At 44.6% G+C, this 17,671-nt stretch overlaps 3 protein-coding genes and 1 long non-coding RNA gene across 4 annotated transcripts; 3 read left to right on the top strand and 1 right to left on the bottom strand.

Annotated features, from left to right (window-relative positions):
• Positions 1-1,546, bottom strand: LOC135651056 (high-affinity nitrate transporter-activating protein 2.1-like). The gene is made up of 2 exons (XM_065170845.1): positions 1,249-1,546; positions 1-750 (listed from the first exon to the last, which is right to left on the bottom strand). The coding sequence occupies exons 1-2, from the start codon at positions 1,502-1,504 to the stop codon at positions 281-283; spliced, it is 726 nt and encodes a 241-aa protein (XP_065026917.1). The 5' UTR covers positions 1,505-1,546; the 3' UTR covers positions 1-280.
• Positions 1,547-1,667: 121 nt separating this feature from the next.
• On the top strand, positions 1,668-5,289 carry LOC135651057 (uncharacterized). The gene is made up of 2 exons (XR_010501725.1): positions 1,668-2,286; positions 4,687-5,289. It is a non-coding gene; the product is annotated as an uncharacterized LOC135651057 (long non-coding RNA).
• Positions 5,290-6,050: 761 nt separating this feature from the next.
• LOC135651795 (protein-tyrosine-phosphatase MKP1-like) lies at positions 6,051-14,270 on the top strand. The gene is made up of 2 exons (XM_065172220.1): positions 6,051-8,399; positions 13,958-14,270. Exons 1-2 carry the CDS (start codon positions 6,348-6,350, stop codon positions 14,039-14,041), a joined length of 2,136 nt encoding a protein of 711 aa, XP_065028292.1. The 5' UTR covers positions 6,051-6,347; the 3' UTR covers positions 14,042-14,270.
• Positions 14,271-14,462: 192 nt separating this feature from the next.
• Positions 14,463-17,660, top strand: LOC135651796 (glycosyl hydrolase 5 family protein-like). Its single transcript, XM_065172221.1, has 4 exons — positions 14,463-15,901; positions 16,126-16,373; positions 16,447-16,967; positions 17,044-17,660. Exons 1-4 carry the CDS (start codon positions 15,494-15,496, stop codon positions 17,472-17,474), a joined length of 1,608 nt encoding a protein of 535 aa, XP_065028293.1. The 5' UTR covers positions 14,463-15,493; the 3' UTR covers positions 17,475-17,660.
• The last annotated feature ends 11 nt before the right edge of the window (positions 17,661-17,671 follow it).

Below are 17,671 nucleotides of genomic sequence, written 5' to 3'. Positions count from 1 at the left end.
TTGGACGAATATAACCCATCTTTCTGTAGATATGTTCACGGCCCCACACGTTTCTTGTCTCACAAATTTTTGGTTCATTGAGAGGGTCTGTATCTGCCCGGACACTATCGGACTCGGGTACGGTACCTATGCTCCGCAAGTTTGATCCGAAGCATCACATCTCTTGTCTCTAATATAGAAGAAATGTTGGACATGTTTCTTTTGGATCCATAAACTTATTGGATTCAAATATGAATTCGTTATTGAGGCATATACGGCAATAGTATCGATTGCTGCTTCCTTACTTCTTAGCCTTTCTCTTCTCGACGACGAAGAAGAAAGCGAGCGCGACGACAGAGAAGGCCGAGAAGCACGCTGCGGCGATGCCCAGCGACGCATGCCGGCCCGTGATCCCGACAACGTCGAACAGGTTGGTGGTCTTCTGGGCGTCGGTGCTCTGCCCGTAGGCGACCTCCGCGTCCTCGGAGTCCAGCACGTAGGCTCTCACGAAGAAGGTGGCCGTGGGGATGCTGCGCTCCACGGTGTACGCCACGGAGCCGGCGGTGGCGTAGGGCTGGGTGGTGATCTTGAACTGGCACGTCTTGTCCTTCTTTAGGTTGTCGTCCGTCTTGCGCCACCCGCGGTCGGCTTGGCTCGCCGGAGCGTAGCAGAAGCTCACCTTCACCTTCTTGTAGGCTGAGACGGTGGCCCCCGGCAGGCTCTGGTTGATCGCCCAGGTCACGTTCATCTGGTCGACGCCAGCATACAACACTGCATGTATCATACGAATGAGAATACTTCAGAAACCGATGCCAAGAGAACTTCTTGTCCCATCATCAAACACAAACACAAAGAGAGAGAGAGAGAGAGAGAGAGAGAGAGAGAGAGAGAGAGAGAGGATCGTTTTCCTCTGAGTGGTGTTGGAATATTCTTTCGTTTGTAAAGGACAAATTTCCAACACACCGTCGTCCTTTTGTTGCATAGGCAAAAGATAAAAGACATGTGTCACACGAAAGACCGTCAGACAAAAAGAAAGCATAAAAGAAACAGCGGTGCATTTCCGCCAGGGAAACAGGGAGCTTAAGAACATCATCCACAGTAGTTGAAAGGTACTGAAAGATGGGAAGGAGGCTTGCAGATGATTCTTTTCTTAAGAACGATCGAGCATGATGACATGATCAATGAAAAAAATCTTTCGCAGAATAAATCAATGACTAGAATTCAATAAGAAACCAGTTAATCCATGATGCTGGAACAGAAGGTACAGACCTCGGCCTGGACTTGGGGATGCAGTGACTATGAGAGTCTTAGGGAGGGAGGAGAACAGCACCGCCGCAGAAGGCCCGAGATAACAGAGGAGGAGGAGGAGGAGGAGGAGGAGGAGGAGAACCCTGACTTGACACGAGAGCAAAGCAGCCATTGGTTCTTCTTTGCCTTCAATTGTGGGAGCTCCCTTGGTTGATGGTGGCTTCTTATATTTAGTACCCAATCGACTGACCAGTGGAAAGCCAAATAGATCTTGCATTGCTCGCGCAAGATTTGTGGGGGCTCTTCATGGGCCCAAAGGATGCTGGAGTAGCAGTGCAGGGAAGGGTGATCATGCGAACACGGTGGCCTCCATCATCGGCCGAGGGGTAACATGACCTCCGTGGTTGACTTTATCCTTCGTGGACCGAACATTCTTTGACTGTCAATTGCACGAAGGTGTGACACGTCGATGAATGCAGCGTGGTGTTTCGACCGCCGTTTCGCCCGAACCGGCACGAAACGGGCGATACGTACCGGTCCGGGTGTGAACCGCTACACGGACGGCCTCCGATTCGGGCGGTCCGCCTTGACCCATTAACTGGAGCTTTTAGGGCCCGCATTCGCGCCACCACTTCGCCGGAACGCGAGTGCGTCTTGCCTCGTGCTACCGCCCGTCGCTGCTCGCCGTCGACGGTACGCTTCCTCCTCCTCCTCTTCTTCCTTCCACCTCTTCCTCCACTCCTCTTCGAAACATCGCCCATGTACCGGTGTTTCGTGTGTCAGTGGTCTGGCTTTGTCCCTCTTTGAGTTTGCGAAGGGTGTCAAACTGGCCCTTGGCAAGGCAATAGAGTTTCTGAACGGTGTCACCAAAAGCTTCCCTCGCCAGAACAAATGAGGGAGGAGCGGGGGAGCGATGGAGATCGGAAGAGGAAGAACAAGCAGACAAGATTACAGGAAGAGCAAAGGTATCTGTTTGACATTGCTACTCTTCTTCCTTGGATGTACTCCGGATCCGGGTTTAGAGGAGGGGCTTCTGGTTGAAGGGCTTCCTTTTGTTTGGTACGTCTCCTTCCTTCTATTCTGTAGTTTCTTGATGTATCTCAGAATGTCTACAACTTCCCCATTCTGAAGGATGAGCAGTAGAACTAAGTCAATTCTGCATGATTCATGTGCTTGAAATGTGTAATGCTTTCCACAATTACTTTTCATTCTCCATTGTTCTAAATTGTTTTCTTAGTTTTAGGGCAACATTGGTGGTTGCTCCCTCTTAGTCGCATGAGTATGAATCTGTATGCAGAAGGTGGATCTTTGTTCTTGCTAACATAAACCGTAGCAATCCCTCGGCTCAGATTTAACTTGCTCATGTATTTGACTGAAGATTGGGTGAATGGTCGGTCATGTTGATCCAGCCTAAATCTTATGATGCTCTATATCAGGCTACTTACCTTTTGGATGGGAGAAGGATTGAATTGTTATGATGTTGAGATATAGTTGTTCTTCTTTGAAAATGGACATGCAAATGAAAATAAGGGCATTGAATAGGCATGCAAGCAATATGATCTTGATGAGTTTTTTTGAAGGAACTCTCCATAACAATCTTCAGACTTGTCTGAGCATCGGGTGTAATATTTACTCTACAAAGTCACTGCTTTTGCAAAAGCAGAACAACTTCTTGATCCATTTTCCCAGTAGTTGCACCTTTCTTTATTACTTGAGAGACTACAGATCAAAAATCTATCGATTACTCTACTTCTCAAGAAACATCAATAACTGTGTATGGGTCACAGAAGTTAGTTTCTTGTTTAAATCATGCTTAATGTCCAGTTAAATCTTCCGGTTTAATCAGACTGTTATTCTTTAAGATTGCTAATGCAAAAAAAAGAAGATAAAGAAAATGACAAGAAGAGGGGAGGTGATTAATGTTGTTTTAGACTGAAAAAGAAGAGAGAGTCTATCCATCCTCTTAACCAATAAAATGGATCAAGAGATGGACCAACATGCCAAAGACACTAACATATGAGATATGCTGTCTGATAGTAGATAAGATTTCCTCAACTGCACAAGGAAATCTCTGAACAGTTGAGGAAAATCATCTCTGCTAATATGTATAAATAGCCACCAAGTTCACTATCTCAAGCATACTTTGTAATTACATTTCATACTCTATCATGGTATCAGAGCCGCTTCAGACTCTATCACTATCCACATTGCAAGAGTATTCTAGTAGTATCTTAAGTTATTTTTTTTAATTGAAAGCCATACTATGGAAGAAATTATGCTAGATTAAATGGATGCTTCAGAGAAAATCATGTTTTATATCAAATTGTGTGGAATCCTGTCCTAGGAATGAAAGTGAAATAGGTCCTGGATATATCTTTCTTGGACCCTTTAAATTGATGAGTGATGTCAATTTCATGTAACAGTGTGCCCCATGTTCGCATGTGCTATGCTGGCCCAATGCTTGATGTAGTATGTGTGTTTAAGAGAAGACATTGTTTAAAACAACAATCTGCTTGCCTGCCTGGGCAGTCACTTAGACTGGGATGGCTTACGAGTCTTTTAATTTACTCCATAAGCACTGATTTGATTGCTGTGGATATTAAATGACTGCTGAGTTTCCTGTTGCAGTGACTGATCGACTCATTTGAAGTACTTTTGATGTTGCAAATGCATCATACTGTGGTTTTTCAGTTAATGGACTTGTTACTCATTATAATATACTTCTAGATGCCTCAAAATCTCTCCTGACACCTTCTCTGATGCTGCAACTGTCAATGTAGCAATCAAATGAGTTGTGAATCAGCAACTGCTGCTTCTATTGACAGTAGTTGCTGTTGTCACTACCATAGCATACTTCCATTGCATTGGTTAAAATAGCTTCCCAACTTAGTATCACTAGGTGGCTGCCTGACTCCATGGCACTTGGTTACTTAGGTTGCCTGTTTAACACCCTTCATCTTCTAAAACATTATACCAGGTGAAACTTTAGCTTTAGCTTGTAATATATTTTTTTTAAGGTGACGAGTTTCATGGTCACAGTGAGGAAGGAGGTTTATTCATCAGGGAAGACCACCGAGAATCCCACAGGTCAGGTCATGGTCAATGACTATATGTTCATTGTATTTCCTCTGTTTGCCAAATTTTTGGAAGCACAAAATTTGCTTACAAATGTTTCCAAAAAGCTTTAACATTTTGATAAGAATAGAGCAAAGATGATATTATAGAGCATGCTTCGGCTCATCTTCCAACTTTGTTCTGGGAAGTGGGAACAAAAACCATAAATTGAACTTGATGCCAAATGGTGCCTTTTAAAATTGTTTTTTGTGAAGACAATGACAAAAATAAAATAAAATCAAATGAACTATATCTGTTTCATACAGTAAATAACATTCATGTTTCTTGTTTGTTTGTCATTCAGATAAATCTTTATTCTGTTTTTTGACTTCTTTACCTGTTCAGGTTTATAATGTTACCAAATTCTTGGAGGAACAATGTGGAGGAGACGATGATTTATTGACGGCCATCAGTACATCCTTCTCTATTAAGAACAGTAGAAAATCCATTTTCATCTTCTTGGATTTGAAGAAAGGATTCAACTGATAATTTTGAAGAGGTTGGGTTGGATAGAGCACTTATTACAAGGGCAACTATCAATGAGCACTGTCAATGAGATGCAGCAACAATCCTTTCCAAGATCAAGACACTCGAATTCATCATAACTTCAGTTTTTGTTTCCACTCGCAATCTTGGGATGAGCTACTGCCATCAGAGTTATACACTAAATCAGCTTAAAATCTTTTGATGCGCTTGCAATGTTAAGCTGGTGGTAGTTGTACACGTCAAAAGTCATTTCCTTGTTCCTCATTCATAAAAGCTTTTGACAACAAAACCTTTCGCCATTAAGCTTTGCTGTAGTGAACTGTACCTGAGAAACATAAAAGTTGCTCGAGGTTCTGCCTCGCCATTTCCTTCACTCGTGCACTTTCTAATCTTCATTGTACATGTATAGAACTCAAACATGATGTGGCCTATGGACCTGATGATGATGTTGCTCTTTTCCCACTCTTTTATCGAGTTGCGTGTTTCTGTGGAAAGGACTTGTCTCCTTGCTTGAGCATCTTTTTTCTTCTGCCACTTTCTAGGTTTCACATGAAGTTGAACTGCTGACAGCTTTGTTATTCTTTACATTGAACTGTTCAATCTTGATCAATTATTGCACTTTGTGAATTTTGGCGATTTAAATTGTGTTTATTTTGTGGTTTTATGTTTTAGCTATGCAACAGTGACAGATTACATCCTCTTTTTTCCAGTAATTTCTTGTTCTTTCCATTGTGATGATGATTTGTTATCCTAATCAGCCTTTTAATCAAAGAGTAGACGATAAATGTCTACGATTGAAAAGCTTGTTGGGAACATGCCGTCGTCATCCGTCCACAATCTTATACGCGTTCTCCTTCCAGTTTTACTCTCATGGAACCGCTACTAGTTTCCTATCCACTTCGTTTCCTACCCTTCTTGTCATTGCAACAAGCCTGTGGGTCCTGGCGGGGCCTGGTCCCCTCGGCCTGACCTCGAGACGGGGTGGCCCCGTGAATCTGTGGCTACGACGAATGGAGTCGCGAACCCGGGACGTGCGCAATTCGTATCTCACATCGCGACCTGAGTGGCCCCAACACACGTGTCACAGTCGCGAACGAACGAGGGCAGCGGCCATCGCCGACATGGCGTTGACCGCCTCACCGTCGGTCAAACCGTTAGGCGCCCCAAGCACGGCAAGCGAAGCCTCCCCCTGTCCCTCCCTCGCTCCGTACCACCAGCCCCATCTTTATCCTCCCCCTTCTCTCTGCTTCCCTTATCTTCCCCTGCCCACAGCACCACCATCAGCCATAATTATATGAACTAACCAACGAAGGAATCCACCGAACCTTTCTTTCTCCTTTTTCTTTTTGTTCATATTTGTATTTGACGACAACGCAAACTCGCAGCCGCCAAATTTTACTCCGCCGTTGAATTCTTCCTGTTCTAGTCGTCTCTCTCCAAAACAATTTTTCTCTCTGCTCCATCAGCAATGGACTCTTTCTTCCCCCTGCCACTGAGATAGGAAGACGGAGCAGAATACTATGGACGGCGAGGATCCTCCCTCCTCCTCCGGAACTCCCCGCAAGACCCTTCTCCGATCAGCCACCTGGACCTCCCGCTCGATTTCCAACCCTAACCCTAACCCCAATCCCCAACCCAGCCGGCCGCCCAAACCCGGCCGCCTCGCGCTCCCTCCTCCCCCACCCCTCGCCGCTTGGCCCTGCCCCGCCTCCGACGACTCCGGCCACTGGCCCGCCACGCCCTCCGCCTCCTCCACTCCTGCCGCTGCTGCCTCTGCTGCTGCGGACGACGGCGACGGCGACGTCTCCCGCGTTGACGACCACGTCTACCTGGGTGGCGACTCGGTGGCACGTGACCGCGCGGCCCTCCGCCGCCACGGCATCACCCACGTGCTCAACTGCGCCGGCGCCGCCTGCCCCGACCACTTCCGCGGCGAGCTCGCCTACCGGACGCTGTGGCTCCGCGACTCTCCCGCTGAGGACCTCGCCCCGGTCCTCTACGATGCATTTGACTTCCTCGAGCGCGCCCGTGCCGCCCCACGAGGCCGCGCTCTCGTCCACTGCCGCCGCGGCGCCTCCCGCTCCGCGGCCCTTGTCGTCGCCTACCTCATGTGGCGCCGCGCCCTCCCCTTCGACGACGCCCTCCGAGCTGTCCGCGCCGTCCGCCCCTCCGTCGACCCCAACCTCGGCTTTGCCGCTCAGCTTCTCCGCTGCCAGCGCCGCGTCCACGCCCTCCCCCCGACCCCCGGCTCCGCCGCCCTCCGCGCCTACCGCATGGCCCCCCAGTCCCCCTATGATCCCCTCTACCTCGTCCCCAAGTCCGTCGACCTCAGCTCCACCGACGGCGCAGGCATCCTCGATTCCCGAGGCGCGTTCGTCGTCCACGTGCCCTCCGCCATTTACGTCTGGCTCGGCCACTGCTGCGGACCCTCCATGGCCACCGCTGCCGCCACCGCCGCGCTCCAGGTCGTCCGCTACGAGCGTGCCGAGGGTCCTATCATCACCGTCAACGAGGGTTCCGAGCCTGCAGCATTCTGGGCCGCCCTCACTGACGAGCCCCTATCCGCCGTTCCCGAAGAGATCGTTGGAAATAGGAGAGTGGAGCTTTATGATCTCGACTATGACATCTTCCGCAGGGCTACGGCGAGAGCTAGAGCGGCACCACCACTCTCGAAGATGTGGACAGGTCCCGAGACGATAACCCCTGTGAAGGATAGTGGTTGGTGCCGCTTGAGGCGCAAGTTCGCAAGCAGGGACTGGAAGGATATAATAAAGGCAGTGGTGGAGCGCAGGAGTCTTAGAGAGGAGGATCTGCGGGCAAGCAATGCAGTTCGATCTCCAGGGTCGTTCTCGGTTGAGTCGAGCACCACACCATCATCCTCGTCAGCTGATTCTGCTTCGGTTCTGTCTACCTTCTCACCAAACTCGTCATCTTCCTCAGATTGGAACAATTTGTCACCGCCAAGGTCGGAATTGCATAGGGCATCACAAACTGAGCTGAATCCGGAGTTGCAATCTTCAAGTTCTGGAAATGTGAAGGGGAAGGATTTGAGATCATTAGCTGAACGCAGGGGTGGCAATGCTCCTTCTCTGTTTCTAGTGCCATCAGCTGGTGATACCGAAGGAAGGCTCTCTTCAACAGATATTGTGAGGGACTGGTGCCTGTCTCCTCCTTTTATTTCTGAAGTGGAAGAATACCAAGAAACATTTGATTTAGAGCGACGACTCTCATTAGGTGCTTCTGATCCGGATGATGAAGCAGAAGATGAAACTTATTGTGCTGATGAGCATAACCAATTAATTCATCCGGTTCTTTTTAGGTGGCCAGATATGGATAAAGTGGAAGATGTTCACCCTGGTGTCCTCGACTCTGAATCAATATTCCTGTTGTTAGCATCAGAATCAAAATTGGGTTCAAGAAAACCAATGATGAAGAAAATATATGTGTGGTTAGGACGAGATAGTAGGAATGAAGTTGGTAGAGGGAATGAAGAAGATGGGCATATATATTTGGATAGGGCTGGCACTGAGTTTTTTGGTCGCATGGGTACTCCAATGGATACTCCTGTACAGGTATGCAATAATTTCTTCAACCTGGTGAACTTTTTTTGACCTATATGCTCTAGTAACGTTATTCTGATTTCAAATGAGGTCTTGTTTTGAGGGAAATATCTGCCTTCAAAGTGTTTTCAGAAAATATGTTATTTGTTGAAATCCATAATTACTTGTTATTTGATAATCTTTGTCATTGAAGAAAAATAGGATCTTTCATGTGAATAATGTGCAGTGTCATGTTGGATATTCCAGCTCATGATAGCTGTGTACTACTTGTTTTTAACTAGGATTATTGAGGCATTTATCTATTAGACTACCTTAATTGCAATGGAACAAACTACTTAGTTGTCTATGATTGACTGAGATTAGAAGACTGTATCATTAAACAAGGGTGAATCTATCCTCAGACTTGTATTTAATACAAAGGAAAAAAAAACATAATGCAGCAGGATTTTTCTGAACCTAAACTTCCAAAACTTTGAAGTTCCCACAGGCTTGTTTTTTGGACCAGGTATTTTATATTGACTTACAAATTTGAGAGGATGCTAGATTTGTCTGGTAATAAACATATTAAAGTTGCCTTGAAACAATAATTGCTTACACTCCATATCAATTTTTTATGCTTCGGTACAATTTAACTTGCATACCTACTGAGTAAATTGCACCTTGCATGAATCACTGCTTCAAAAATTCATCTTTAGGAGTTGTATATTTTTAATATATACAACCAAGGTATATAGTCGTTCATGTATATAATGCTCCAATCAACATCCCAACTCTAGTCCCAAAAGAATTCCCCCATAAATCCATACTAAATATGAAAAACAACATAACAGATACCAATTGGGAAGGAGGAAGAATTTAAGGATGCAATAATGCATCATCACAAACATACATCCTTCATCATGGCATTAAATTTGAATGCCCAAGATGCACTCATCCAACAATAGATGAAGACATCTTACTGATGGGAATGACTTTACTCTCCAATAGAGAGAATCATACACCCCTCAACTACTGAAGTGGTGTCTCACCCACCATGGTGATAAATAAATCTCCCCTAGCAGGATATCATTCGGTCGTCACATTTGACGGCCCGGTCCATTAATTGCCAAAGGTAATCATGCTACCACTATTGATTTGCTGCCAGTAGGAATTAATGTTCATAATCATCATAATATATTCATTCATGATTTTGTATCTCATGCATCATGAGCTCATTATGTAACATCTAGTATATCTAAAAATAGATTTTTTTGATATATATGGATATATATCATGGAAGATACTCATCCATAAGTAATCATCTAGCAAACCAAATAAAAGTGCAAGTCGATAAAATATCATCAGTAGTTGACCGCATTTGGCACGGATGAAATGAGTTGACATGATGTTCATAAGAATGAGATTATATTAGATCATATTAGATTTAACTTCCAGATCTTAAAAAGTTAGGATCTGTCTTGACCTACAATCATCATGATTCTCAACGTCCTCGACATCATGATCTCCATTATCATGAGTATCTCCAAGGACTATCGTGCCGCCCAGAACAGTATGTAACGGGCTGTACGTACCGATTTGAGTGTGGACTAGTACGCAGATCACTCCCCTGTTTTGGCTGGTTTCGGTCCAACTCATGTAAAGAAAACCAAAAACAGTGATTCACGAGCCCTCTTCTTGTGATGCTGCCACCACCATTTGCGAGCACTGTTCTTACCACTGCCCTCTTCTCCTGACGCTGCCGCCATTCAATGTTGGCATTGTCTAGCAGCAGAGAAGAAGGAAGAAGAGGAGGAGGATAAGAGGAGGGATGTTCCGGGGAGATAGATGGATGGAACAAAGGAGGATAACAGTGTCATTTAAGGGGCATTAGCATGAGTTGGGGAATGGAGAGGGGATATTGCAACTATACAGGCAGGCATGTTATGAAACTAGCTTGCAGAGCTGTCCTGCCGGCTGGCTTTCAAGTTGGCTTGTGGGGCTGGCCTATAACTGAAGTTGAGCTAATATCTACTACTATTTCCTGGAAATACAAGTTGGACAATGTGAGGCCTGGTCTATGGGTGCAGTGGGCTTCACTCTGCTGAGATTACAGTAGACAGGGGCCTGCTGAGGCTGCATTTGGGTTGCAGCCTTGTGCATTGGCTAGATATTCGCATATGTGACTGTACAAAGGGAGTGGAGCATAAGTCTCTCAAGAGACGTGGTGGAGGGGAGTCTTATTGGCTGGTCAAAGAGTGTGCACGATGGTACATAGCTTTGTACAACACATGGGCAATCAGAGATGCACGTCGAACAATTGAGGAAAGACCACCAGGGAAAGCATGATATTAACAAGGCACTTGGCTGCACATCCTGCAAAGGACCATGCAAGAATTCCCATGCCCTGTGCTGACGTGCGCAGGCTTGCTGATGTGCTTAGGTCTGCAAGCAGGCTTTCCTGCGCCACGGTTTACAGGCTGATCTGTGCAAGGATGCCTGCGAGCCGTGGCTGGTGCAGGTGGGCTGGGCTTGCAGGCCAGCGTTTGAGCTGCTGAAGGAGGGCTGCTTGTTGGGTGCTGGGGGACTCGCCTATGGCATGCGATCTAACAAGGATGCAAGATCAGCGACCTACACGTCACAGCAGCTGCCCCGATCCAACCCCACCTGATGACCTCTTGCCGTTCGCATCTTCCCTTCTCCTAAGTCCTAATTGTCTCCTATTTTACTCGGCTCTCATCTTTTTCTTCTATCTACCTTTCTATGTCCACTCAAAGCTCTACAAACTTCCACAACCATGTCTTTTCACTCCAGCAACTACGACATGGTGCAAATGATATCACCTTTTACCAATTTAGATTAGATCTTTCAAGTACACAAAGGAGTGAAGAAACAAACATCCTTAACTTAATAATCAGCATGGTAAAAGTATCGGATTTACAATACTTGAGTCACGAGCAAAATAATAACAAGGTGAAATCATACTGCTAACAGAAAGTGAAGAGATGATTCCTACAGCAATCATCGAGATAGAGAAAGAGAAATCTAGAAAGGATCCTGACGTCTTCCTAATGGTAATGCACGTTGTCTGTCTTCTCTTCATTTTTCTCCTCTCTGATCAACTTCACAACGAAAACCTGTCTTCTACCCCTCACCTTCTTTAGAAGGAAGCAGGCTCTAGATAGAAAGGAGATGGAATATCTAATCCATTGTAGCCAATAAGACCATACCAATCTCATCTAACTGTTGTCCCAAACAAATATGATGTCTAAACACCTAAAATACTAAATTAGCCTTCTAATTAAAGCCGATTCTAACAATTATCATCAATTCCTGACAAGATTCTACACATATAATCAACCTAGTTCAGATTAATGCTTTACTGTTTTTGAGATTTAGCTCATCCTGTTAATGTCATTTTGGTGACTATACAAGTTGCAGAGGTTAGATATAAATGCAATGTTTACATTGTCTTGGTCTTGGAGGTCACAGAATGTTCATATGCATATGCATCATCAACTTCCTCTTAGGAGAAGTTGCATGGATGTGATTAATAAAAGTAAAGAATCTTATTCTGCATTAGATTTTGTATGTAGGAAAGCATATATTTGGAGAAAGTTCATAATTTGTCTAAATTATGCATCATCAGATTTAGCACCTGAATTTGACAATCCCTATATTCTTCGTCTGGTACCTTGCTCTTTTGGATAAATCATGTGCTACACACAAAAATTGAGACTAGGCTTGTTTTGATAAAAAAACACTTGTAATGCAATAGACTGTAATCCAGATGTTCAATTATTGCAAAACCCGACAATGGCGACAGCCTCTAATTTTACTCGACTTTCCATGAACTAACTCGGACATTGGCACACAATAAGAGGCTGAAATAATGTGCGGTTCAATCACTTGAGTTCCCAGTACAAATAGGAAGCAGGAAAGCTTCTAGGCATTGGTTCTGGTGCCTAAATATGTCATTGTATGTTACAGCTATACAATGTGGTCATATCGATCCAAGACATGGCATGTACGCATGTAGAATTTGCTATATGTATCATTGCAGCTCAAAAAATCAGTTTGTTGTATCACAAGCCAGGAAGAGCACCCAGAAGAGAGATGCTTGTTCTATTAAAGAATAATTTGAAGGACAATTGTAAAGACAATTTTGTGTCTAAAATTAATGTTAGTGGGAATAAAATTGTGAAGGGTTCATCGGTCATGTTGCAATTGAGGAGTAATATTTATTTAAAAATTATCATGAGTTAAGGTTTGCAATATTTCAAGGAAGTGAGATTTTTATGTTTAAAAAAGAATCATTATAGAGAGTTCCTCATTACTGGACAGCAAATAGCTTCATTAGTACATATCAAGTTTTGGAAAATGTTTAACAAAGCAAAAAAAGGAACTTCTGGTTATAGAGCCTGTACTGGGCTATACGAGCCTTTACGAAGCATACCAAGCATTAAAGGCTCTATACCATCTGGTTTACCCTGATTCGTGTATCGGTAATCTATCAAACTGGTAACGGAACTGTACTAGGCAATATTGCAGACATTGTTGTGCTCATTCAACTTGTTCCTCTGCGTCTTTTAGATTTAGATTTAGTCAAGTGTGTGAAGATGATAGCAGGTCTCTGTAATTCCAAGATCTTGCAGTTTTGTTTTAGGTTCTACCAATATATATGTACAATAACTGCTTTTCTGCAACTTTTGATTAGGCAATTTGATATCAATTTTTTTTCCATTGTGAATTCTGTAATATTTTCATATTGAACCATCTTTCCCTACATGAAGGTTTACTTTCGATGAATTCATGAACTCCGTCATTCTTGAGATATTGTACAGTTGTACTGTTCATGAATAACCATTTGCAACGACACGAAGAGACTCGTGTTTCTAAATTTATGTGGTTGGGCTGAATAATTATCGTGTAAATTTACTTCTTATGTACTGGGCTTCACTCTTTAATTATCTTACTGGATTAGCATGATTCATAATAAAACCTCTTTAAGTATATATCCCTCTTACTATGTTTTAAAGCCTTCACTTAACACTCTCTTCTTTATTTTTTTTTCTATGTTTTTGAGAAATTGTGCAAAACTTCATATTTAGCCATACTACATATGCTGTATATTTAGGAGGTTGTCTGACATTCCATCTTTGCCGCTACTATCATCCTCTTTTGGAAGTTGACAACTCGAGATGATTTATGGCAGAGATCGTAGCTTGGGGGTGAATAACCATGCAGTTGGCAGTTTCTGATATGGAAAAAGTGGAAAAGGGACTTAGTTGGAATAATAATTATTATGAAAATTAATTGTCACAAAATTTTTCTTTTTTTGAAAAAACTAGAGAAAATGGAGTACCTTCAATGTGAAATCATAACATCTCGTTCAGTGGATTCTTAGATTTAGCTGTCCCAAGATGTCATTTACCAGTTGCCTGGTGATTTGGCTCTTTCTTATGTAGCATGTACAGCCTTTAATATTATTGATAACTGTGATCAGTCAAGCTAATCCTTCTATGTATTCTGGAAGTGTCATTAATTGTTTGTCGATCGAAACCTGATCGTATTTATTATTGTGTGTTCAACAGATAATTCGAGAAGGCCAGGAACCAGAGCAGTTTTTGAATCACATCTTTTCATTCCACCAGGCTACAGAAAGCAGTCATAGCTGAGGATAACTGAGAACTACTAGGAAAGATCCAACCTTCCTTTCAAGCATGCCCAACTCACTAATCCTTAAGTTATGGAAGTTTTTCTTTGCTTTGTTTTCATTTACCAGGGCAACAGTGTTATACCAAGTGCAACCAGTTAAAAATCATCAGCCATCACTAAATGTGTGAATGGAGCTGGCCATTCAGGAATAACAAGAGAAATAATTTCAAGTGAAAATATATTGCATCCTGTGCTTTTTTGTGCAGGTTACTAACAAGATATGTCACTTAGTGGAACTGCTGCTTCAACGTTGACTAAGCAAGGTATGCATACTTCCTCCCATGGTCACTCTGCTAGTGGAAACCTGGTTGAGCCAAAGATAGCAGTGTCGGGAGTTCTTTTCAGTTCCTATGGATCCTATTCCTCCCTGCCTTGAATTAGATCTCTGCTGTCACATTCCAGATTTAGTCCCAAATTGAGTTGCTGTTATAGGAGTAGGTGGATTTAGTTTCTACCATACTAACTCTACTGCACATTGTGTGTCAGACTAACATTGGAAAGTTCATGCGGTTTTACTCCGCAAACCAGAATACACTAGAGAAGTTCATCAATAATGAGTTATTCTTGTTGTGAGGTAGGAGGAAGTTTGATTCCAAATCACTGTTGCGTGATGTTGGATCAATTTTTGACCTTCTTAACAAAAAAAAAAAAAAAATTGGAAACCGAATCACTGGAGCACAATTAATAAGCATTTTCTTTGTATCTTTTTTGAAATCTAAGGTGTTCTTCAAGTTTTTGGTAAGTGAATTAATGCAAGATCATTTAGATCATTTTTTTTATCTGTAATTTTTGATTACCTTAGTGGTGTATTGCAATTCCCATAAGTTGTCATATAGCGAAGTTTTCTAAATTAAATAGGAAAGTAAATGAAAACTTGATTTTGATTTTTATCTTCTCTGCTGCAACATTTTCCTTTCTTTTGTGCTTATAAAAGGTTAGTGAATATATTTTGATAAGTTCAAAAATGATGAGTCACCCCACATATTTTGTTCCGGTGGTATGTTCTCTTCGTACTTTTTTTGCTATGCGTACCATTTTCATTTGTTTACCATATTATTATTGTTGTTGTTGTTGTTGTTATTTCTTCCTTTTATTTATTTATTTATTTTATTATCATAATAAAAGGATTTCCTTTGTTTCCTCACAAGTGGGACACGAACTCGTTCTACGTCGATGGATGTCTTCAAAGAAAGCAAATTATATATTCTATGTTTTCTCATAATTTAAATGTGATGGAAATATTTTTTTTCTCTAAAAAAATATCATTTCTTAAAAAGTATATTTTAGAAAAAAAAATAATTTAAATTGTCTATTCTGTCTCAGTGTATTGTGTTCCTCTATAAATATGCACGATCGAAATCTCGGTCTGCTGCTGCAACAGTCCTACGCTTCAACTGCCACAACCCGAAAAAATGAGGCCTTCATCTTCCTTCCTCGGCCCTCTACTTATCTCTTTAATCCTCCATGCAACCTTGCACGACCTCGCCGCCGCCTCTCCCCTCTTCACGGACGGCCGGTGGATCGTGGACGCCTCCGGCACGCGCGTCAAGCTCGCCTGCGTGAACTGGCCGTCGCACTTGGAGCTGATGCTGGCGGAGGGCTTGTCCAAGCAACCACTGGCGAGCATCACGTGGAATATCCACCTCATGGGCTTCAACTGCGTCCGGCTCACCTACCCCACCTTCCTGCTCACCGACGAGTCACTGGCCTCCCTCACCGTCCGGCAGTCCTTCGAGAGAGCCGGCCTCGACGCCACCATCCCCCTCATCGCCCTCCACAACCCCACTTTCGTGGACCTCAACCTCCTCCAAGCCTACAAGGTGACCCTCTCTCTCTCTCTTCAGCCACAGTTCGTCAAGTTTCTCCTCGAATGCATTCGGTAACATGCACGATCGTCATGAACCAAGGACAAGAACAGCAGAAAGCACATCACCTTTCACAGATCCGATGTGTCAGGGTTCAAATGCCCTTTCTTTTGACCCAATAAATGTATATGTGTATATATAGACCCTTTTTTTCGCTAATCCCTGAGAGAACTGAGCAGGCTGTGGTTGCCAAGCTTGGAGCGAACAATATAATGGTGATACTGGACAACCACATCAGCAAGCCAGGGTGGTGCTGCAGCAACTCCGATGGCAATGGCTTCTTCGGAGACACTTATTTCGATCCTAATGTGTGGTATCAAGGCCTAATAAAAATGGCGACGATGTTCAAAGGAACCCCCAACGTGGTCGGCATGAGCCTGCGGAACGAGCTCAGAGGTCGACGACAGAACGTGGACGACTGGTTCACGTACGTCACCGTCATTTCGCGTCTTCATCCTTCCGCTCCCTTCCCACTCTTCCTAATTCTCCTCCTCCTTCAGGTACATGCAGAAGGGCGCGGAGGCCGTGCACGGCGCCAACCAAGACGTGCTCGTCGTGCTATCCGGCCTCAGCTTCGACAACGACCTGAGCTTCCTGGCGAACAGGCAGGTCGATGTGAGCTTCCAGCGGAAGCTCGTCTTCGAGCTGCACTGGTACGCCTTCAGCAACGGCGACGCGTGGGTCAAGGGCAACCCCAACAACGTCTGCGGAAGCATCTCCGGGAGCGTGAACACCAGGGCGGGGTTTCTGCTGGACCGGCAGCTGCCGCTCTTCGTCAGCGAGTATGGAGTGGACCAACAAGGCGGCAACCTGAACGACAACCGCTACTTCGGTTGCATCCTGGCGTTTTTAGCAGACAAGGACGTGGACTGGGCGCTGTGGACCTTGCAAGGGAGTTACTACCTCCGAGAAGGCGTCGTCGACAAGGGGGAGTCCTATGGAATGCTAACATATGACTGGGCCGGCGTCAGAAACCAGACTGTGCTACAGAAAGTTCGAGCGGTGCAACAGCCATTTCAAGGTACTCGACGAACCCCTCTTCTTGGATCCAATGCTTAAAGCGGATACAAACCGTGCGATCAAAATGTTCGATACAGGTCCTGGCGTCTCCAAAACTCCTCCCTATATCATCATCCTCCACCCATCCACCGGGCTCTGCGTCAGACAGGGCTCCTTGACATTCCACACGCTCGATTTTGGTCCCTGCGACGGCAACATGCAAGCATTCCACTACACCCAGCAGCGGACCTTGACATCCGTAGATTCATCGCTGTGCGTGACCGCCACCGGATCAGGGAAGCCTGTAAAGTTCGACAGCTGCAGCGACTCGGGCTCCTCCTGGGATCTGGTCTCGGACTCGGGGATGCATGTGTCGACCACGTTGCCCGGTGACGGCAGCACCCTGTGCTTGGACGTCGGCCAGAACGTCGTCGTCACAAATCCATGCAAGTGCCTCCGCGACGACGCCAACTGCGATCCTGGGAGCCAGTGGTTTAAGCTCGTCACCAGCGCCAAGGCTATTCCCTGATCTCTCTCTCTCTCTCTCTCTCTCTCTCTCTCTCTCTCTCTCTCTCTGTAGAGCTCGTCACCAGCGCCAAGGCTATTCCCTGATCTCTCTCTCTCTCTCTCTCTCTCTCTCTCTCTCTCTCAATAATTGGCAAGGGAACAATAATTGGCATGTAGTCGAGGAAAACAGAGCATGTCGATGCTCATTTCTGACCACCT

This window comes from Musa acuminata, chromosome BXJ3-10 (assembly GCF_036884655.1).
Source record: "Musa acuminata AAA Group cultivar baxijiao chromosome BXJ3-10, Cavendish_Baxijiao_AAA, whole genome shotgun sequence".
Taxonomy (NCBI): domain Eukaryota; kingdom Viridiplantae; phylum Streptophyta; class Magnoliopsida; order Zingiberales; family Musaceae; genus Musa; species Musa acuminata.
Note: the sequence above shows the minus strand (reverse complement) of the source record. Positions and strands in the feature narration are given on the sequence as shown.